The sequence below is a fragment of the Nelumbo lutea genome, chromosome 2, assembly GCF_056320005.1.
Source record: "Nelumbo lutea isolate HS-2025 chromosome 2, American lotus-T2T, whole genome shotgun sequence".
NCBI classification, from domain to species: domain Eukaryota; kingdom Viridiplantae; phylum Streptophyta; class Magnoliopsida; order Proteales; family Nelumbonaceae; genus Nelumbo; species Nelumbo lutea.
Window position 1 is genome coordinate 39,084,761 of NC_142685.1, and position 24,267 is coordinate 39,109,027.

The 24,267-nt window shown below is 33.4% G+C and overlaps 1 protein-coding gene across 1 annotated transcript; it reads right to left on the reverse strand.

The window, feature by feature from the left end:
- Positions 1 to 13,776: 13,776 nt before the first annotated feature.
- LOC148869997 (P-loop containing nucleoside triphosphate hydrolases superfamily protein) lies at positions 13,777 to 16,610 on the reverse strand. The gene has a single exon (XM_088967256.1). The coding sequence runs from the start codon at positions 15,624 to 15,626 to the stop codon at positions 14,109 to 14,111; it is 1,518 nt and encodes a 505-aa protein (XP_088823382.1). The 5' UTR covers positions 15,627 to 16,610; the 3' UTR covers positions 13,777 to 14,108.
- Between the last annotated feature and the right edge of the window lie 7,657 nt (positions 16,611 to 24,267).

The window sequence follows — 24,267 nt, forward strand, 5'->3', positions numbered from 1 at the left end:
ATCGATTCTCTGAAGGTCATTTCAAAGCACCTCTTGATGTTAAAAGATGGGTACACTAGCTGTACTCGTTGCTTTTGTTCAAGACAATTAAACAAGCAAATAAGCCAGTTGTCCCACGTCTTATCCATTCACACCCCAAGCTCACTACCCCGGCCGGCCCCATGTCACCTGCAGATTAAATGCAGGACACAAAGCATAAGCCAATCAACCATCTCATGGATGCGGTATGTCATCCTTGGATTGGTCTCGGGCTCAGGAATATCTCAATCTATCCTTAGCTTTAATGTTTGGCTGGACCGTTTGGGAGGGCTTAATCTTGGATGAGTTGCTCTCGATAAGATATTATAAAAAGAAGCTTCAACGGAAAGCCATTTTATTTTTATTTTATTTTGGTTGTAGTTGAAGGACTGTAGATCGTTGCCTGCCTACGGCCTGTTCAAACAGTGGGCTGTTCCGGGCCGACGGCCCGAGCCCGTGTGGGTTCGTGTCATGTGAGGTCGGGCCGTGGGTTTGGGCGGAGCGGGCTACAAGCCATGCCGGTCCTGGGCCGAATCAGACCAGAAAGGCCTAGAGTTTTTATTTTTTTTTGCTAACTTTCCTTTGGGCTTTGCCCGCTTTGGAAACAAATTGAAAAAAAAAAGTTCTGACAAAGAAATGAAAAAATACTTATTAAAATACAAAATAGACAACAAATTGGAAAAAATAGAAATTTTATTTCATTTAAAATATAAAAAATTATAAATTGAAAATAAAATTTACATTGTTGAAACAAATAATAAATAGTTTAAATAAAATTGAAAAAATTACTCCATCTCCTTGATGTTAATCATCTGCTTCATCAAGTGTAGGAGTGTCATGCCCTTCTTTGTCTTGTAATTTATCCTCAGCATCCAACAAATCTTTAAAATATATGTACTTTTCTTGTTTCTCATGGAAGAGCAAATGTTTGGTCAAGTGGCCAGTTACCGCCCTTGCTACTGAAGCTGAAGTCAATCCTACATTTTTGGCAAACAATTCTTTTTCCCTTCCCCTCAACCTATACTCTATTTTAAATATTTTTCAAATTGGGCTAGTGAACTTATCATTGGGGAATTGGTTTTAGGAGGAGGAGGCCATTACTTTTAATTCTAAAAAAAATAAAAATTAATTTAATTGAACTTACCCAGATGGTCAGATTACCGATTCAAAATCTCAACTTGATTTCAAAAATTAAAGCATCTCAAAGTCTCCTCAATGGCTAAATTGCTAAGTACCTAACTACGTAAGTGTATAATAGTATGGCGATATAAGACTGTATGAGAATTGAGATGAGAGACTAAGAGAGTACGAGAATTGATGAATTGGTGTGATGAGAATGGTGGACTGGTGTGGAGGATAGGGTTATTTATAGGAATTGAAAATAATTCAATTACCCAAAATACCCTAAAAACTAACCATTTTTAGTTGTTGGGAGGTGTATTTTGGTCATTATAAAGGCATTTATCACTTTACCTAAATACCCCCTAAAATAATTGTTATATGGTTGTTGGGGGGCATTATTGTCATTTTATCTCCCTAGGCCCCAAACCCAAAATATATAAACACCCCCCTATTATGCTACAAAAATAGAGAGGAATAAAAAGTTGTTGGAAACACAAAATTTGTCAAAAAAAATTGTGCACATCTCTAATATTATATATTTATTATATTAAATAAAATTAAATATGAAAAATAAGAAGCATTTTTATAGGTAATGGTCTATATCCTTAAAACGTGATTGAGAAGTGGTTGGAACGAAAAGGGGAGGAGGGGAAGAAAGGAGAGAGAGAGAGAGAGAGAGGAAATGGATCTCAATGTGAGTAATGGGTAAAAGTCCCCTAAAGTGGGTATAAAACCCATATTTATAGAGTTTGGGTGAGCCTAAATTCAGAAACCTCTTGAGCTTTCCTTATTCTTCTCTTTTTACCCCTTATTTTGGAATGTTCCTTTACTTATTTGGTGACATGTTTAATGAACATTCTTGAGTACTCATGGCCCAATTCTTTGTTTTTCTAGAATATTTTAGAATTTGCTTAAAAACACATGCTCATTAATATTGCAGAGCGATTAGCACTCAGACCTTTCATTTAACTAGTAGTTAAGCACATGTATTGCACGTGAGAAAATTTTCTTCATATTAATTACTTGAATTTTAGATATATCATATTTAAGATGAAAATTGAAAATTAACAAAAGTAACAATATGATTAAAATTAAACTTAAATATTTTTTATTCAATTATGACATCATGGGTTTCTTGGAAAAGTTGGATCATTGACCCACCATCTAGATAATAAAATAGCATTGCTTTTGGATTAGTTTTAAATTAGGTAAAATTATAGTCAAAGCTGGTTGTACATTTAAAATTAGACTACAAGTTGGTCCATAAACCAACATAACTTTGACAACCAGCTCTACATTTCAAATTATAAAAACCCTTGTCGTGTCATCGAAGGCTTATGTGGTTGTTGCCACATGGGATTCTTATTCCATGTTGGACACAACAAAAATCCTATACCGAAATTGCCCTTTAATGTTGGGTGATTGGAAAATAAAAAGAAAGGGTTTTTACTCTCTCTCTCTCTCTCATTTATCTGCCCAACGACTATGTGATTTGAAAATAAATAAAATTGGTTTTTGGTTTCTGTATTTACGTTCTCTACATCAAATTCTCTTATTCTCTCTCTACCTATCATTCTCCCTCAATCTCTCTCATTCTCTTTCATGGTCGATCTCTCCTTCTCCCTTAATTTATATCGTTCTCCTTCATTTTCTCTCCCGTTCCCTCTCTCATTTGTTTTATTTTCTTGCGCACTTATATGGTATTAGTCAAAACGTATAAAAAAAACATGAAACCAAATTGGTATGGTTCAAAAATTATTACAGCAATTTGATAAAAATTCACAAGACACTCTTGGCTATGAAATTTACACCAACTGGAGAATGATAGAGATTGAGGGATAAGGAGATATTGACCAAGAGTGAGAGTGAGGGAGAAGAATGAGAAAGATTGAAAGAGAACAATAGAGAGAGGGAGAGATAGAGATTTTGATTTGGCTACAAACCGAATATAAGAGAGTGGGAGAGATAAAGAGAGCAGGAGATCGAGAGATGACTGTGAGAGTGAGAGAGAAGGGAGGGAGATCTAGAGACAGAGAGAGTGGGAGAGAAACTAAAAACCTATTTTTGATATAGATTTTTTGCTATGTCCAACATAGATTAAAAGTCTCATGTTGGCAACAGCCACATAAGCCTCCGATGACATGTCGGGGTTTTTATAATTTGAAATGTAGAGCCAGTTATCAGAGTTTTGTTGGTTTCTGAACAAACTTGCAGCCTAATTTTAAATGTACAATCAACTTTGACTATAATTTTCCCTTTAAATTATATATTTCATTTACACTATATAATTTTTTTTTACTTTTCACACTTAATTTTTGATTTCTAGGTTGACATTAAATTTTTTATTATATTTCCATCATTGATAAAATTATTTCTCATATATAAAACCTATTTTTGTTTAATATAATAAATGCACAATATTAGAGATGTACCCAATATTTCATTTTTTTTATAAATATATAACATTAGATATGGGACCAAAATTTTCTCTATCTTTTTTTTTTAGTTTTATGATTCTTTGTATTTTCTTTTATTAAAAATTTTATTATTTGACTATGACATCATTTAATTTCTAAGTAGATTTTGAATTTGGAATTCCATTTTTATCATTAATAAAAATACTTACATTTCATAGTTATTTATTTTAATTTTTTATTATTTAATTATGGCATTATTTATTAATCCATTTGACCCCAAATGGTCAAATTGCTTGTCCACCACCTAGAGAGAAGAAAATGGTTTTTTTTCAAATTACTTTTCAAAATATTTGTTTTTATACTATTAAAATTAATATTGTGGATTTAATAACAAAAATTTAATGATGAGAAAAATATATCTTAAATATAGGATTTAATGAAAGAGAATAGGAAAAGATTTTTATTTCCAATTGGTTTTAAATTTTACATCCATTTCCATCATTAGTAAAAACATTTCTTATTTATCATACTTATTATTGTTTAATATGTATGTTCAAAATGTTCCCATTTTTTTAATTTCTATTTTTTTTCATTTTATCTATTTTTTTAATTTTATTATTTAGTCGTGGCAACATAGATTAACCCATTTGACCCAAAATGATTTAATTTCACCACCTAAATGAAAACGTTATTTTTGATAGGTAGATTTTAAAAGTATAAGCTTTTATGTTATTGGAATTATTAATTTATTAAGTATGGATTTAATTAATAGAACTTAATGTTGAGAAGAAACAAAAATGACTTAAATATATGATTCAATGAACATGAATGCAAGCTAATAACTTAAATGTTAGATTTAATAAGAGATGATTGGATGAATTGAATATCTTTAAATCAACTCTTTTCAACTCATTTAATATCAAGAACCAATTGCCCTATTTGTGTCCTCATTTTTTTATCAATAAATTTAAATATAGAGGGGTAAATTTTTTCCTTAGAAAATTTCAGAAAGATTCTTGAGGCTATTTGTACTTTTTAAAGTAATATAGAATAGTAAAGTAGTCTAATCTGACCTTGGTTCAATTATAATCAGTTGGGTCCACATACTTATGCAATGACATCCTCTTACATTATTCCCCTACTTAACTTTGGTTGCTTGCAAGCAAATTTGAGCATAAATTTACAATCACCAATTTGAAGATCTTTGATACGAGAATGCCATGAGTTTGTTTTACAGGCTTATAAGTTTGGCATGATGAAGTGAATTTATATTTCTATTAGAACTATGTTTACGGTTTTCCTTGCTTTTGGGTCCACTTTCAGCATTCATACCGATCTAGCATAACTTTTTTCTTGTATGTTGCTTGGAGTGCGATGTTTGGACATTGTGCATGTTTGAACTTTTTTTTTAAGACCCCTAAATTTACTCTAGGTGGAGGAATGGCCACCTTAAATTTTAGTAATTAAATTTTATTAATTACTCAAAATTTATTTTGAAATTTGAAACTATTGAAAATTCTAAAATTACTGGGAATTGCTCAAAATTACTGAAAACTAATGAAATTCAAAATAATTACTTATAAATTATTTTGAAATCTGAATTTACTGAAAATTCCGAAACTACTGAGAATTACTGAAATATTTTACCGAAAATCACTGAATATATTTACAGAAAATTACTGAAATTTGTGAAAATTACCTAAAATTACATAAAATATTATTAAATTTTTCTTAGAATATTTACTGAAAATTTCTTTAAATTGAAAAATTACTGAAATTAAAAATAATTACTTAAAAATTATGTTGAAATATGAAATTATTGACAATTTTACAATTACTGAAAATACAAAAATATTACTGAAAGTTCAAAATAATTAGTGAAAGTTGAAAATAATTTCTGAAAAATTCTAAATACTATTGAAATTCAAATTGTATTGTATTTTTTCATGCATCGAACAAGTCCCCACTAGCTATATATATATATATATATATATATATATATATATATATATATATATATATATATATATATATATATATATATATATATATATGTGTGTGTGTGTGAGAGAGATTTGTATTAAATTAGATGGTGTCAAATCCACCTCTGCTCCGATTACTAAACGGATACAGACCTTAACATTCGAATCCGAATAATTGGATCGGGAATGAATTTTCAGAGTCCATTGACAGTTTAATCATATATTCTATATAATTAACGATTTATTTTATAATTGAAATATTGAAATACATCCCTCAAATTCGAACTTTTAGACCTTAGCCATTGGGTCACCGGCAATGTTCAAAATATCAGAATATTTTGGATGGTGTCAATACTGCCATCCCTTAAATTGTATGGTGTCAATACTGTATAGATCCGGACAATACTCATTTTCTATGAAGCGGACATTTAAAACAAAAAAAAAAAGTACAGAAATATTTTTATGAAATATAAAGAAAACATTAGTTGATTATTAAAATCAATATTTTTCTTGTATTAAAGAAATTTGTATAATAGTTTTATAAGCACATCCACTCATATCTTAATTCTCCCACCATTTGTAAACATTTTTTATATGTATCCTAGTAATTACGTTTTATATAAATTATTAAAATGCCTTAATTTGTGATATGTATAATGAATGTTTCTATATAAAAATATTTGATATCTGTGTTCCAATTAAATTTGAGTGGGGAAAACCAATTATATAGAAATATTTTGCTATGTTTTAAATCTAAATGAGTAAATTTCATAAACAGTATATATGAAAATTTTGGTTAAAAACGTTTGTTTTATCAACATAAAAACAATTTATTATTTTCCGTTGTTTTTATTAAGGTTATATTATCGAAAAAGAGTAAACTTCATAAACATTATATATGAAAATTTTATAATCACAGATATCAAATATAATCAGGTCTAATTGGATCAAACCCAATTACCCCAATAAATAATTACTTCATTTCTGGGTTTATTTTATAGAACCGACTAATAATCAGTTCGGGACTAGTCCACCCTATCCTGAACGTACCAGTCCCAATCCATTGGCAGTTCTACCAATATTTTGAACTTTGATTAAAGATATTCAACCTATTTAAATAAAAACACAAAAATGTGATAGAAAAACATAAACATGATTTAAGATTTACCTTTTACACCTTTTGATGAATCCAACTATGATGCATTCATTAATATTTGCTATTTTTCTACAAGTTAAATAAAGATTTCAAGTTTTCAACTAGAGTAAACTTCAAAACCCTCCCAAACTATGCAGTTGTATCACTTTATTTATCTATACTATCTATAAAATTACAAATAGATGTGGTTGGCTTCTGGAATTTTCACTAGACTAAAATACCCCATCTCTAAGGTTTGAATCAGAGGAGCAATGGTAAATATGTAATTTTTTCTCATTTAATGTTTATGAGGGAATGACTCTTCTTTCTTATTTAATGTTTATTATAAAAAAAATACAATTTAAACTCTATTCTTTTTGTTCATAATTGTAAAACAAGTCAATGGCAAAAATGTTATTTAGCATTCCCATTTCATGGTTGTTAGGAAAAATGCACAAAAATCCCTGTTTTTGTTTAATAATTGGAAAACAAACCATAATAATTGCTGAAAGCTCACTTGAAGTTTTTTACCATTGCCCAAACCTCCCTTGAAGTTTAGTAATTGCAATCACCTCTCCTAAACTTCTTGGCGCAGTTGCAAGTAGACCCCCTTTATAAAACCCTCTAACAAGAGCCATGAAAATGTCCAAAATACCCATGTAATTATTATTGAGGTTGATTTATACATAAAATTTAATATAAATGTTATGAATAATAAAAAAAAAAGTTTAAAGTTGCAATTTTACCCTTGAGCAATTGATATGAAGGGCAAATTTGGAAAATGCATCAAATTCAAAAACGAGATTAGAAGGGATAGGAGCATTGATTGATATGAAGAAAAAAAATTGGAAAATAAACATTTTGGTTAAAAGTAACTACATGGGTATTTTGGACATTTTTGTGCTTTTTGTTAGAAGATTCTAACAGAGGGTATACTTGCAACTATGTCAAAAAGTTCATTGGAGGTGAGTGCATTTGCCATATTTTAGGGGGGTCAGTAATGATCAAAAATTTTACATGAGGTTTTAGAAATTTATCCTTTCATTTATTTAAATAAAAATAAATAAATAAATAACTTGAAAGTAGATCTTATGTTCTCAATAGCCAATGTTGGGACTCATTAACCACCATGAAGAGATTTTCAACTTGCAAATAGATGAGCAATTTATTCTTTAAACTATTCTCTTGTTTTTTTTTTAACCTATTTTCATTAATTCAGTTCTTGATTATTAAGGTAGATGGTTTTCTCTTATTTATTCCCACCATATGGTGGATTAACTTTTCATTTGGTTACCTTAAAGCCCACATCATTGGATGACAAGATATGCGAGAGTAAGTGAAATTTTTAGCGGTTAAAGGAGTTGAATTTGGATTTATCATATAAAAGTTAATTCTTGCAAAGGTAATTAGAATTCAAATAAAATTCTGATGAAGGTAATCAATAAAAATTATTAATTTTATTAATGAACCATAATAAATAAGAATAATAAGAATTTTACTAATTCTCGTTACCTTAGCAAGAATTTTATTTGAACATATCTTTATATTATTGAATAATAATAAATGCGATAAATAAGAATAATTTTTATAGATGTAAAAATATAAAAAATGTAAAAAAATATATATATATATTATATACTATCATAATCGGAAGAGAAACTGACCAAATTAACCAGTGTTGTGCAAATACTAGTTACTTAAAGTATGAAAAGTTGCTATACCCCCAAGATTTTACAAGTCTCTTTAATGTCAAAGAGAATTTGACCAATTTATCTAGTGTTTTCAAAATCTGACCGTTGGACCAGAAAAATTGCCAACCAGTCAGCCATTTCACCCCAAAACTTCTTTTTAGCCAAAAATCATTGATATGGTCAATGAACCACTGTCCCAGGCGATCGAACCATTGACTCAGAGAAGGGTTTTTTACCTTTTTTTTATTAATTTTTTTTTTGTCAAAACAGGCCATGCATTTGGTCCAAACAGTCAGACAGGGTTTAATTCTCAAAAACCAAAACAATTAGGATTTTTCTGAATATAGTATTCTCACTGGCGAATTGAATAAAGGAAGAGAACAACACCAACCATTACCGGAGCATGAAAAGGGGAAAAAAGAAGGCAATTTTAAACTCTAGATTTGTGTTCTATTTTTCTTGACAGAGTTCATCTACGCAAAACGAAAGGATCTACCTCACCACGGAACTCTAGTTAGCCTCTTGAAGTCTTGATCCCCTATACACAATAAACTAACAACGTCCATTACTTTATTAGTCTGCTACTGTTCTCTTTATTCCTAATTAATGCAAGTGTGAAATGGATTCTATGATATATTTAAAACATTTTCTGGTGTTTTGTACAGATCATTCTTATTTTTAAGGGCCCGTTTCTTTATTGGATTTTAAGAGGGGGTGGGGAAAGTTGATCAGAGAATTTAGTTTCCATTAGCAAGATGACTAAGATATCTGGATAAATGATGTCATTTCCTAGGTGGATAAATAATTTTTTCACTTACAAGAGGAAAATTTATCAACACTTGGATGGGACAGAATTGTCCCTTTTAATAATGACTTTTTATGGTTAAAATGGTCATTATCTTATTTACGTAGAAAATAAAAAAAAATATGCCTCACTGGGACTTTATTTTCCATTGACCAAGATACCTGAATAAGTAAATTTTCTACTTATCAGGGGTAAAGTTGCCAACACTTGGATGAGATAAAATTGCCCCTTTTATAATGACTTTTTATGGCTAAAATGGTCATTTTTCTATTTACATGGTAAATAAAAGACACATGGGTAAATGCACTTACCCAATAAGTGTTTTCCAGGAAATATTTACCTAAATAAGTGTATTTACCTGGATAAATAATTTCCCAAAAGCAAATGGGGCCTAATTTTCCACTTGTCGATTACTGACATTTTACTGTCTTAAAAACACAACCTTAAGAAACACTTGAGATTTGCTTTAAGGCTATGTTTGGTTTGAAGGAAAAAGTAGGAAAAGAAAGGGAAAAGTTTGTACAGGTTTCCCTGCCTTTCCCTACGTTTTCCTTCAAACCAAACACAGTCTAAAAATAACTATTATATAATTAAAATAAAAAACAAAATTCATGTCAATGTTATAAATCACCTCTATTATATAAAATTTGCAATCATTTCCAGACAATTTTCTAAAACTTTGACAAGGAATATAGTTTAGTTCTCTTCTCGTTATATAAGGCTGTGCTTGGTTTGAAAGAAAAGGAGGGAAAATTTTATAAGGTTTGTACAGATTTTTCTACCTTTTCTTTCAAACAAACCAAACACAGCCTAAAAGAAAAAGGTGAATTTTTTAAGACTTGAGGACAAAAGGTTGAGATTTGCTAGAACTTTGCCTTTCAAATGATTATCTTCTCATTGCATAAAAGGAAAAAAATTGGATAAATCCCTCTCTCAGATCTTGGTGCTCCAACTGGTTGGACAATGAGCAAATATAAGAGTACGACATTAGAGTATGCAGGTTAATTTTCTTCATACCGCCCACAAGCCACAAAACATTAACCTGCCCCTCTTCAAAGAAAAAAAAAAGCTCTTTTTTAGGAAGATGAAGATATTTAAAATGGTACTTCAATTATTTCAAAGAATTTAAAGGCCACCTGATTCGCACATGATCATTTTCCTTTCAAGATCAGCTTCAGTCAGTGCAAAACGCATTCAAACACCATTCGAACAGGATTTACATCCTTGTATTGGAGATATCTCCATATTTCTGTGCTTTATTTCGTAGGGAGATATTCCCAATGCAAGGCTATAAAAGCTGTTTGAAAGGGCCTTGCACTAGTTGAATCTGGCTTTTACTAATGGTGGGGGCATATATGCAACTTTGCATAGTTTAGGTATGATTTAAAGTTTCTATAGGTCCCATACGCATGAACAGGCGTTTTAATACTTCATAATTTTTTCTTAGTTTTTCTTTTTATCAAAATTGTTTGAGGGTTGGTTTTAGGTATACCTACTTTTTATTTGGAGTTTCGGGGAACTACCGATACAATATGATACACCTGATATGGAATAACTCGTATCAAAAGTTTTGAACCTTGAGTTTATGTAGTAAAGTGACACAGCCCCCATGGTTTGGAGGGAATGGAGGTGGAACTTTACATTTTCAATTAAGTAATGAATTTGAATTTGCTCCTCACAGCACATCCCAACCACACATTGGGAACATATGTCCGACATTTATATGTTACTAATAATTAAGAACGTATGTTGAACGTAAAAAAATTCTCTTCATATTAATTACTTGAATTTTAGATATATCATAGTTAAGATGAAACTTGGAAATTAACATAAATAACAATCTGATTAAAAATAAAGTTAAATGCTTGTAGTAAATGTGCATGCACATTGCACATGTAAATTTTAAATTACATGAACAATTATTATATTTTGTATTCCATTTCTGTCGTAAATAAGCATAATTCTTACTTTAACAATTATTTTTATTTAATATGATGAATATATAACATTAGAAATGTTCCCAAATGTTTTCGACAAATTTCAGTACTTTTTCATTTTTTATGTTCTATATTTTTTTAAATATTTATTATTCAATTATGACATCATGAGTTTCTTTGAGAAGTTGGATCATTGACTCACCATCCAGATAAGAAAATAGCTTTGCTTTCAAATCAATTTTAAATTATATAGTTCATCTATATTTTATAATTAACGTTTACTTATTACACCTATTTTTGACATAATTAATATATATTTCTTATATATTCTTTTGATTGCATGTACTTTTTATTTTTTGAAGATTTATTGTTTAACTATCATATCATCGATTAATCCATTTGACACAAACTACTAACCCACCACCCAAAAAGGAAAATAGTTTGATTTCTAAGTTGGCATTAAATTTTGTATTACATTTCCATCATTAATGAAATTATTTCTTATATATAATTCTTATTTTTGTTTAATATAATGAATTAATAATATTAGAGATGTACATACTTTATTTTTTATAAATATATAATATTGGATATGTACCCAAATTTTCTTTTTTTTCTTTTTTTATTCTTTGTATTTTCTATTTTAAAATTTTATTATTTGACTATAGAATCATTTCATTTCTAAGTTTATTTTAAATTTGGTATTCCATTTTCATCATTAATAAAACTACTTATAATTCATACTTATTTTTGTTTAGTATATTAAATATACAATATTAGAAATATGCCCAATTCTTTTTATTTATATATATTATAATTTTTTTATTTATTTAATTATGGTATTATTTATTAACTTATTTGACCCTAAACGGTTTATTGCTTACCCACCACTATGAGGAAAGAAAATGGTTTTGTTTTCAAATTACTTTTCAAAATATTTATTTTTATACTATTAAAATTAATGTTATAAATTTAATTAGTAGAATTTAATGATAATAAAAATATGAGATAATATAACTTATATATGAGATTTAATGAGAGAGAATAGGAAAATAGTTTTACTTTCAATTCGTTTTAAATTTTACATTCCATTTCCATAATTAATAAAAAAATTTCTTATTTATCATAATTATTATTGTTTAATATATGATGTTAAAAATGTTTCCAATTTTTTATATTTTTTATCTCTTTTTTGTATTTTATCGATTTTTGAATTTTATTATTTGATTGTAGCAACATGGATTTTAACCCATTAGACCAAAAGTGGTTTAATTTCTTACCACAACCTAGATGAAAACACTATTTTTTCAAGTAGATTTTAAAAGTATAAGTTTTTGTTATTGGAACTATTAATTTATTATATATAGATTTAATTAATAGAATTTAATGATAAAAATAAACAAAAATGTCTTAAATATATGATTCAATGAAAACAAATGCAAGTTAATACCTTAAAAGTTGGATTTAATGAGAGGGAATTGAATGAATTAAATATCTTAAAATTACCTCTTTTCAACTCATTCAATATCAATAACCAATTATCGTATTTGTCCTCATTTTTTATCAATAAATGCAAATATAGATGGATAAATTTTATCCTTAAAAAATTCCAAAAATATTCTTGAGACTATTTGTACTTTTTAAAATAGTATAGATTATTAATAGAGAAATGTTACTAATACACAATGTGATGTGAGGTTGGTGTTGAGGTGGGCTCTGGATTCTCAACTAATATCGTTAAAGATGTTACATGGCATTTTGAAAACGTTAAATTAAAATTTACCTTTGGTAATGCATGGATTGAGGGTAAACTTAACCAAACTAACATTTCTAAACTATTCCCACTTTGGACCCTAAATTCTCCCTCGAAACAAAACCACATGTTCTGGTAGGTAAGACTACCACCCCTAGTCACTATAGCTAGAGGGCTACGGATTGCAAATCGAACATGAAACCAATAAGTGTATCCAGATCACAAAAAGATGTACAGTATATGGTCCTCCCCTTTTTAGCTTTTGATCTGTAATAGATTAAGATGGATGTTGATGGTCTGCCTTTTCTTGACATGATCTCCTTTCTACATCATCTGTATATAATTTCTTGTCTTCACCTAGGCCAATATCTACACCAGCTCGAGATGGATCCACCTTTGCAAGTCCTCAAAGTCAAAAAATGAAGCAAATATTAATCAACTTTTCTTAATTCGAGAGAAGACTTCTAGATTGTTTGTTAAGCAAATTCCCATCTTTCCCCCAAAACATAATCTCTGATTGTCTTTTGGTCTTCACCTTTTGAGAAAATTCGGCTCTTCAATTCTAACTTGTCACCTCCAAAATTAAAGAAAGAAAAAACATTAATCATAACTGGAATCTAATGGAAATTTGCTGCACATGGGCTCTCTCTCTCTCTATCTCCCCAACAAACCCATTTATTTAGCTCTTGTTTGTTCCTTATTAAATTACATATGGATCCCTTGTTATTCTCACAATATGCCCAAATTACCAAGAAGGATACAACAGCAACTCTTTCTCTCTCTCTCTCTCTCTCATGATCCTATATTTTATAGCTACAAAGCTATGAGTAGAGAATAAAATTCAATATCTGGAACCTAGAATGGAAACAAAAGCATAGGATAGATGAGTCAGAAATATGATTCTAGACTATCATGATACTGAACAAAACAGCCCACATGCAAATATATGTTATGCAATCTATAGTCCATATAAGGTCAACTTTCATTATTCAGACAAAAACAACAAGACAGGATATAAAACTTGCAAAAATAACTCAAGAAAGAAGAGAGAAAAATAGAACTTTCCTCCTTGATTCCCTTGTCATCTCTTCAGAATCACAAACCCCACCATCAAAATTTGATATTTGAATATCCAAACAGGTCCTTGTTCCACTTTCTTGGTATTCTATCAATGTGCACAAATCAAATTCAAGAGCAAAACTAAAAATGAATCCTTTCCAGTTTCCTCTCTCTCTCTCTCTCTCTCTCTCAGTTAATCTTCCCCTCTTCAGCCTCTCCTTTGTTGCAGTCTTCCTGCATCTCACAACCCTCTTTCGGCATCTCCAATGCCCTCTTCTCCTGTTCCTCTTCCTCCACTTCCGTCGAATTCTTCTCCCTCGACGCCCCCTTCCGGTAACACTCCGCCCGATTCTTTAATGCCGCCAATAACTCCGCCATCGCCTTCGCCTTGTCGCGCCTGTTCTTGATCAGGACCTCGCTGATATCTGCCGGAGTCATCTCCGCCATATCGATCACAGCTTCCAATTCCTTCAGTACCTCATCTTTTAAATCGCCCTCATTCAGTCCCAAGTAATTCTTCAGAAGAATCTTCAATGCCGGGAAAGAACAGTAGCTCATGAAGATATGCATGTCCATGCGCCCACACCGCAACAGCGCAGGGTCAAGCTTCTCAATGTGGTTCGTCGTGAACACGAAAATCCTCTCGCTTCCGCAGCAAGACCACAGCCCATCTGTAAAGTTCAAAAGACCTGAAAGTGTAATCGAATTCCCACCATCCTCACCACCCGAACCAGCTCCACCTCGCATATCAGGGATCGGGTCATGGTAGTTCCTCCCGGCCGACTTCTTCCGGTTGGTTAGACTGATGGAGCAGTCGATGTCTTCGATAACAATAATTGATTTAGAAGTCGTCTTCATGAGAAGCTTCCGAAGCTCTGAATTGGTATTTACTTCAGTGAGTTCAAGATCATAGATATCATAGCCAAGGTAATTGGCCATGGCGGCAATCATGCTCGATTTACCAGTACCAGGTGGTCCATAAAGAAGATACCCTCTCTTCCAGGCTCGACCCGTCGTCTGGTAGAACGATTGCCCATCAGCGAAGTCTCGAAGATCAGCCATTATCTCGGCCTTCTTTGCTGGGTCCATGGCCAGAGTGTCGAAAGTACTTGGGTGCTTGAACGGAACCGATTCCCATGGGTGACCCCTCGAATCAAGCGACCCACCTCGCGAATTGGTGTAGAGAAGACGGTCCTGGTTCTTCCGACGGATCTCGCTGGCCTTGTCCATGATGTAATCTAGATAAGAATCGAGGATCAGGGCTTTATCCTTCTTCCTAATTCGAAGTGTGAAGCCTCTCTTCTCGTCGGGTAGAGGTCGCCATGAGAAGGTCTGTGTCTGCCGCTGCGTGACGACGTGTTCCCACCAAGCGGTGACGCCATTGAAGGTATCGACCAGGCAGTCGTTATTGGATAGGCCGAATGTAAAGGCGCTTGAATTGAGGGCCCGAGTGAGGCTGAGACGGCTGCCAGTGATCGAGGCCGAACTGCTCAGATAAAGCTGAACAGCGTTGTAGAGTTCGTTGGTGTTCACGCCGTCGATCTCGGTGATGTCGAAGTAGCAGTAAGAAGAGAACCAGTTGAAGATACGGTTGAAGAACTTGACGGAGGCGAACCGGAGCTCCGGTGGGAAGACGGCATGGAGGAGGCTTTGGCAGAAGGCGAAGACGCCCATTAATGAAGCCAGAGACGTCCAAAACTCCTTCATTTTCAGTTAATTTTCGCTGCCAAAGAAAAACCAAGTAAGGAGGAGAAGACAAGTTTGGTTTTTTATTGAGAAACTTTATAGGCTCTGGAGTACCAAAGAGATGGAGATGGGTTAGTTTGCAGGGAAACCGACGGATTTTGGAGTTTGCCGAGATGGTTTGCCGTTTGTTGATTTATGGAAGAAACTGGAGTGGATTGGGGGTGTTTGATCTTCGAAGAGATGGGGTTTGCTTGGTTTACAGACAGGGACACTGGTCGGCGTTGCAGTTTGAACTTTGGTTCTGCTTTTTCTTCATCCTTTTATCTCTTTTGCGTGTTCGTAGAAACTGAGAAGTTTGTCAACAAAGTTGAAAGAGAGAGGTAAAAAAAGGGGCTTCGGAGAAGTTTGGATTTTGTGATTGGTTTTATTTGCCAAAGTAAGAGACACTAAGAAAGGTGGTAGAGAAAGAAACCGATGGATTATGGAGTTTTGAAGAGATGGGTTAGTTTGTTGATTTATAGAGGAAAGTTTTGGAGTGTTTGGACAAGGGGTATATTCCCAATGATGCCTACCACCTGTAGTGACCTGTGGGTATGGATGTGGGATTGGGAACAGTTTTTGGGTGAGGATATACAAATCCGAACTCGAATTTGGTTGGTCTGTGCCTTTGTGGAGAAACAAACTCAGTTTTGAGTTTTGATCGATCTTATTCTTCTCTTTCTTAACGAAACTGAGACGTACAGTTGAAATGGAAAAGATTGGCTGTGTGTGTGGATAAAAGTAAACAAAAATTAGGAACAGCGAATAGAAAGGCTAAAAACAAAAGGGGTTTATGGAATTGGGAGTTGGGAGAGATGGGTCATTGTTGTTTGGGGGATATCTGGGTTGGATTACAGATTTGCAGGTTTAATTTCTTGTTTTTTCATGGAGGGTTTGAACAAAAATCGCTGCAATGAAGGACCAGGATTGTGAAAGATGAAGAGATGATATTTCAAGGTCATAGAAACAGACAAGGAATATGGTTGGTGATTTGGAGTTAGTAGCAGTCTAGCAGATCGGTAGACAATAAACCCAAATCAAAACGTATCCAAAAATAGGAGTAAGATCTCAAATCTTGATAGTGCATGTGATATTGCAGGGATAAATTACATGGAAAACAAGAAAACCCAAAATTAACTGGACAAAAGTAAAACCAAGCCCAGAAAACACAGAGAGAAAATAGAAAAAAGATTATATAATAAGGAGAAACAAAGTGGTCTACTGCAGACTGGGCCCCTCCTTTTTCTGAGGTTTTTATTCTCTCTTAATCAACCAGCCCTTTTTATCTGACAATTTCTCTCAGGCTTTTCAAAGTCTGCAGAAACCTTAGAAGATCTTCACTCCTTCTCTACTACACTCCTTGTGCCCTTCTACAACTGTTACTTCTCTGTTCATCTTTGCTTGATTTAGAGGAGAAAATCTTCAATAGAAATGGAATTAAAAATCAGTGAAAATAAAAAAAAATGTCCATTGATTCTCCTCCCCACTTTTCCTCTTGCTCAATTTTGGTTTTCACTCCTTGGTTCCAGGCTTCCAGCCCAATTTTGAGGCTTAAAATTTGGGTCCGAAGCAGCTTCCTGTCACTCTCACAGTCACAGGTGTCTTATTAATTAGGTTCTATGCTTGGCTTTGATGCACTACCATCCATAGGTTTGTTTTGATGGGTTCTGTGCAAAAACGCCTGTGTCCTTAACCTGTTCAGAACGTCTCAGACAAATACATTTAATTTTACTATTTTTTACAATTTAAAATAAACAATGAATGATCATTTATAAAAGGGATATGCGGCATTTATTAATCGTTAATGAATGCTTATACCAACTTTCATTAAATCTTACGTAATTAATACTAATTAAAAAAACCAACGTGGGACAGCTATGGAGCCATGAATTAAACCTGGTTATGATGACTATTTGTTTTGGGGTTCTTTTGTATTTCCAAATTCTTGTTTCTAATGGGTCATGGGGTTCATTAGCAACCATTTGCTTCATTTATCCTCAGAATCCTTTTGGGGTATCCTTTTACTGACGCTCTCATCATTGTGTACATGCAAACAAAACCCATGCAGTCAAGTAAAGCTGAACCAGCAAGAAAACCCATAGACCTAATAGCCCTCTGCTCTCTCTCTATCTCTCTCTCTGGCCCTCTCTGCTATCCTTTTTCTTCAGACCTTAAATGACCGTACGAATTGAAACCCACAAACCAAAAACAAACAAAACAGCAGAAAACTGATTCAGTATGAAGGGTTTCACATTGCAATATAGTTTGATTGGAATTAATGTAAGCTAGGCCCTTGTGCAGATTTCAATCTGACGGCTTCGGAATTTAAAAAAAAAGGATCTGTAAACCCATCTGGGCCATCTGATTTTGTGCACTTTGTTCAAGGAAAATGAATCAAATTAAAAAGAAGGAATGAGAGAGAGATATTTCATCAAAAACTTTTTTTGGGCAATCTACCAAAAACAAGTATGTGGCCTGAGCTGATGTGAAAAGTTGAAAACTTGAACCCTCCACCATTAACTTCGAGACAGAATCTTGGCAGACCCAATTGAAAACTTCTATTAAAATCGAATTTCAATAGTCAATTATCAAATTCATTTATGAAAACTACACTACTTAAAAAAACATATTATATATATATAAGTGGGTCAGGTTCTCTGGCCAAATGGTCCAAATCCATCTTTACCCCTACACCCCACCACTCGAAAAGAAAAAGAAAAAGAGAAAAACAGTTGAAAATCCATGAAGATATTGGTGATGGCGAATAGATCAAACCTCTCATGATTCTTATCAATCCGTACCCTTCACTTCACAAAGGCTATCTATCCATTTCTTTAATTGGTACAACACATCTGGTTCTAATACTTCATGTACAGATAGTCTTCCTCTCAACTGTCAGTTCCATCTTTTAAGTCTTAATATAATGTTTTTCTCTTTTTTTATAATAAGTCTTAACCCTATGGTTCTATACATATGACACATCGAGAATTCAAAAAATTGATACCCAAGCAGATGTTTGCATTCAACAACCAAATCGCTGATACATCATGATGGTTGTATCTCATCCACCAACAAACATTGATTTATAGACAAGGCATAACTTCCAACTGCTATGCAGGGAAAGTCCAAATCAGCCCTCCACAACATTACCCCCACAACGTCTCACAGCACAGCTCTTCCGTGTGTTGAAAATATTTACTGATGATGATATTATTATTTTTGGATTGGGATGAGGTAGGTACGAAGTTGTAATTACGTTAAATAATCACTTGAAATTTTTTTTACCCCTCTTTTAAAATGCCGTTATTCATCTTTGAAAAATATTAATACCCAATTTTGACCAAAGTCAAAATATTTATGAAATATTTATTTAATGTGCTAATTTGATGTGCCATCACCAAATATTTTCAATATATGGCGGGAATGTGCAGTAGGACATTGTAAGGGGCTGATTTGATCTTCAATTCTATTGCTAATTTCAATCCTCTAAGAAGAGCCATTGTTTTAGTAACCAAGGATCTTGCATGTTAAAAGAAACTACAGCAAAGAGAATGAGAGAAGTAGGCCCCCAAATAATTCCGTGGCACAATACCTGCCCTTAAAGGAGACATACCAACAGCTCCGTCCACATTCATCTTAATAACACCTAAAGAAGGAGGAATTCATCTAGTCCTTGCTAAAGTTGTAGAAAGTGGTAATAAAGGATACTCTGTTTCAGTCCTCATACCATCATTGACTTCATAATGCTGCAAAATGTTGGATACAAATACATGACCATTGGCGATAACTGCAACCAGATTGAACGTAGTTCCTTCAGGCACACACTGTGTTTGGTTCTGTGGGCGTTTATAGATGACCATTTATTTGTATTTTTTTCACTTTAAACGTTTATTTGTATATTTTCACTTTAAAAGTTTCCTATTTGTGTTGTTTGGTTGGGCATCGCTTTAAACGTTTTTTACTTTTCACTTCAAATTAATACACATTAAATTGTGTCACATCACCATTTGGTTTCAATAAATTTTGGGGCATTGGAAAAAACAAGAATTTGACATTTCCTCAAATGTCTCATGCACAAAAATCAAAGCGTTTCAATTTTCTACCATTTATTTGATAAACAATGAAACCAAACAGTTGTTTCATTTGCAATAAACACCAACGCCTATGTGATGTTGATGTGTAGAACCAAACACAACCCATATAGCCAAAAGTAAACTAGCACCCCTTAATAATACAATGTTGCCGCTCAAATGGTCTAGATAACCCAAATCAAACTAATTCAAAACTATCAATTAGAAACTCTACTTTTCTCAAAAAAAAAACTTCCTAAAATCTTTCTCTCTCTCCCACACGTTCCAATAACCTAAATAATCCAATATCTTAAAATTTCTCTAAAACAACCTCCCCTACTATCCCCAACTTTCTTCCAAGTAATATCTAATTTAGTAGAGAGTTTCTTTCCTAAATGATCTATAATTCTTATTTATCTTCTCCCCCACTTTTTTATCTACATCTATCTAAAGAAAGTTTAAATTAAAAAATTTAAGAATTATTTAAATATTATAACAAATTTTTATAATAACTTTAAAATATATGTTAAAAAGACAAAAAATAATTATAATTGACTTACTAATATTCATATTATTAATCACTATAAATTTTTACAAAATTCATCATGAAATTATGTACAAACAATATAAATTATGATTTTCTAGATTTTCAATCTAAATGTTATTCAAATAATAAAAATATAACATTATAAATGAAATAATATTTCAATATTTCAATAAAAGAATATTAAAATTAATATTTTAAATCAATCAATGATATATTTTAAATAGTTACTTAATAGTACTATAATTTTATGGATTATTAAATTCAACAAGTAATTAATATTTTAAAATTTAAATAATGATATTATTTCAATAAATAAATAATATTTTTAATAATTAATTTCATTTATACCAATTAATAATTCTAGAAAATAACTTTCAAAAAATATTGTTTATTAATAATAATTTTAAAAACTTAATCTTTATTTATTATATATTTATCTATACTAAAATTAATATTTATTGTATTTCAGTAATTATTTATTATTTTTTGTGATAAATATATTTTCAATAATTAGGTATAAATCTATTTTTGTTTTGTTGTTTAATAGAAAACTTTCAATAATTATTGGAGCTTAAACTGCTATTATTTATCCTTTTAAATTTAATTTATTATGTATTTTTTTCTATAAATTTTTAATAATTATTGGAGATTAAACTATTGTTCACAAGTTGGTTTGGTTCAGTTGTAGGTTGTTTGGCCAACAAAATTGACCTAGTCAGGTTGGGGGGTTGGTCACTCAAGTTATATCAGTTTGGGTCAATTTTTTGTTTGGTCGGTCAGTTCAAAAGATTTAAACTTAAAAAAATTAAGTTTAAATTAAAAATATATATATAATGGCATTATTAAAAAAATAAACTTAAAAATTAAATTAATGATATAAACTATTTCAGCCAAAGAAATATTGGAATTTTCCTAATTTCCTATATTAAATAAATATATTCAAAATATAAAATATTAATATATGTCTATGGTCGGGTCATTCAATTTTAGTCAGTTTACAAATGGCCAAAGTGAAATTGATTTAAACTAGTCGGGTTGAGAAATTGTTGAACCAAAGCTGACTAGATATACTATAAATTGGGTTGGTCAATTTCATTAGTTTAATTCAGAATGGCAACGGGGTGGGGCAAGGACATGGAGCTTCTTCCCATCCCCATCGATATCCATGTTCCATCCCCGCTAACAGGGACAAAGTTATCCCCATCCCCATCCTCGTGGGGATCCCCACTCCCTGTGATTCTTTATAATGTCAACCATTATGTTTTTATTTTTATTTTATTTTTAAAAAATAAAATGATTAAAATTTACAATCCTATTAGAAAAGATTCAAACATATTCAACCATATTTTTAAAAATATTAACATATAGACGCATGTGTACATATATACATATATAAATGTATGCATATTTATACATATATAATAGTGGGGATCGAGGTCCACACGGGTAGGGAGTGCTCTCCCCGTCTCCGCACCATCCTCGCCAACGGCGATGAAAATTTCCCCACCTCCGTCCCTATAATGGAAAAATCATCCCCATCCCTACCCCATTCAGGGCAGATCACCACGAGGATCGGGGAAATGGAGAAAATTGCCATCCCTAAGTTTGATAAACAACCCTATCTAAAATTAGTTATTATTTTTTTGTATTGTAAAAAAATTATTAAAAGTAGTATAAAGAATCATTAATTATTATATAAAACATTTGTATACTCTTACATGTTTCTATTATTTATCTTTAACTTAACAAATCCCGTGCATTGCACGGGTCCCCGCTAGTATACCTTACCAACCAACCAATTGATACATTAGGAGGGATGCTTAAAACTAAATTAATAAAAATCTCTATTTATTGTTGTTTGCACAACATAAAAATAAAAAAAAAAAGAAAGAAAAACTTGAATAACTTAAAAATCCTTAATGCAAATATTGATATAAATAAATTAATTTCAAAATTTTATAAATAAATTTTTGAATTGATATGAATAGTTCTTTAAAAAAACATTGATATGAATAGTTCTTTAAATTTTGTAAATAGATATGGAAATTGTAAATATAGTTAAAATTCCCAACTAATTTTCAATTTAGTATTTAACAATTACCAAAAATCAATGTAAATGAAAATATCAATAAATATTTGCATTACCAAAGTTAATTTTCAAAATCAATAATTTTCTAAATTTTCAAAATAAATAATTATCTCGGATATACTATTTTTTTCAAGTAATAATTATTGATGAAGGAAGATTTGGCCCAACCTCTCTATTATGTGACACGTGGCAGAAACAAAAGCTCGGCAAAAGGGGCCAAGCCTAGACGGGAACAAGGGGACACACTTCGCCGAACTGACCCACCTTGTAACAGCTCGGGATACACTTCGCTGAACTGACCCACCTTGTAACAGTTCGGGATACACCTCGCCGAACTGACCTACCCTATAGATACCTCCGAGCTCAAGATCGCCTCGCTCAGCACTTCGCATCACCTTCTAGGCACCAAAACCAAACAAGTCGTACCATGCCTGACACTAGGGAAGTCCGTGCCCGAGGGCGCCACGCCTGACTGACTTGGGATCTGACGTTTGGCAGTACCACTCTAAACGGCCACCTGCCACCGCCACTGACACCGCCATCTCCAGTTAGACGGTTAGGTAGTGACGGTTCTGTCTCAGCAGAAAGGATGACGGCCCTATTGACAAGCACAAGGGTAATCATACCCGATCTGACAAGGGCCTCGGGACGAGTACACGAAGTGACTATAAGAGCCCCCTGCCCCCCGACAATGGAGGTATGCAAACTTTGCGCTATCTGGTATTACCTTGCTTTTGAAGGATTCTAACTTGAGCTTCGGAGCCTCTACACCGGGTTCCCCCCGAAGCTTTCCCATCTCCTCTGTTTCAGGTTCCCTGCTACCCCGTTCGGAAGCAAGGCAGCGGACAGCTAAGACCAGCCGGATCGCGCTCCATCAATTGGCGCCGTCTGTGGGAATCGCTTCAAAAAGCCTCCCTCCAAACTTCGATAACCCATTTTTCTTCAAAAAAACCCAACACTCATGGCCTCTTCCAGCAACACCAGACGTGGCACGGAGACAAACGCCACCGGGGAGCAACTTCAGGTCCCCGTAGTATGCGTTGGACAGTTCACCATCCCCCTTTCGACGGATGGGATCCCCATCTTGAACGCGCCACAAGTAGTGGCACCCGTAAACCCTCCTACCACAAGCGTCCCCTTTCCTCTCCCCATTGAGACAACCTTCACTGAACCAACTGCCGTCCCCCTGTCAGCTAGCCAAAACCAATTGGAGGACCTAATGCAATGCATGCGGGCAATGCAAGCCCAAATGCAACAGTTCCAGCAACACCAGCTTCACCAGCACCAAGTGCTGCACAACATCTCCCAGTATCACTATCAACAGCAGTTCCCCCAACTGCCACTGAACCAACCACTACTTCCACCTCGCCACCCCGCTCTGAGGCCGGTCAAGGCCTCCCCACAAGATGGGCGCCCCCGCCAGTCGAAGGCCTCCCGGCCCCAGAACCACCCCAACAGCCAGGCCTCGTCCCCAGGCCGAAGAGAGAAAAATGTCATCCCCGCCTCGCAACCCGCAGGCGGGTCGGGAACCACGCCCGCGAGGTCGGCACCCCGGCGCTCCAAGCCCAAGCTCCCACTCACCGAAAACCGATTCAGCGCCCTGGCGGCAGACTACCAGCATTCTGGGCCCATCGAGCTCGGTAACACGGAGGCCAGCAGCGCCAGCACAAGGCCCGCTCAACGGCGAAGTCGCCGAACCGCCACCCACGCCTTGTCGGAATTCAGAGGCAAAGACACGAGCTCGGATGAGGTAGGGGCTGCCCCGGCTCTCTCCGTTCCTTCCCCCCTCGCATCGAAACTCCTGGCAGTCCCCTTACCCAGAGACTTCAAGCTCCCACCTCTGGACAAGTACGACGGTGCCCCAGCCGACGGTGCTGGGCCTAGTTCGTGCAAGTCTTCACCACACACTTCGTCACC

Excerpts from the sequence above, each read along its gene's own strand:
- LOC148869997 (XM_088967256.1), bottom strand. The coding sequence starts at position 15,626 with ATGAAGGAGTTTTGGACGTCTCTGGCTTCATTAATGGGCGTCTTCGCC.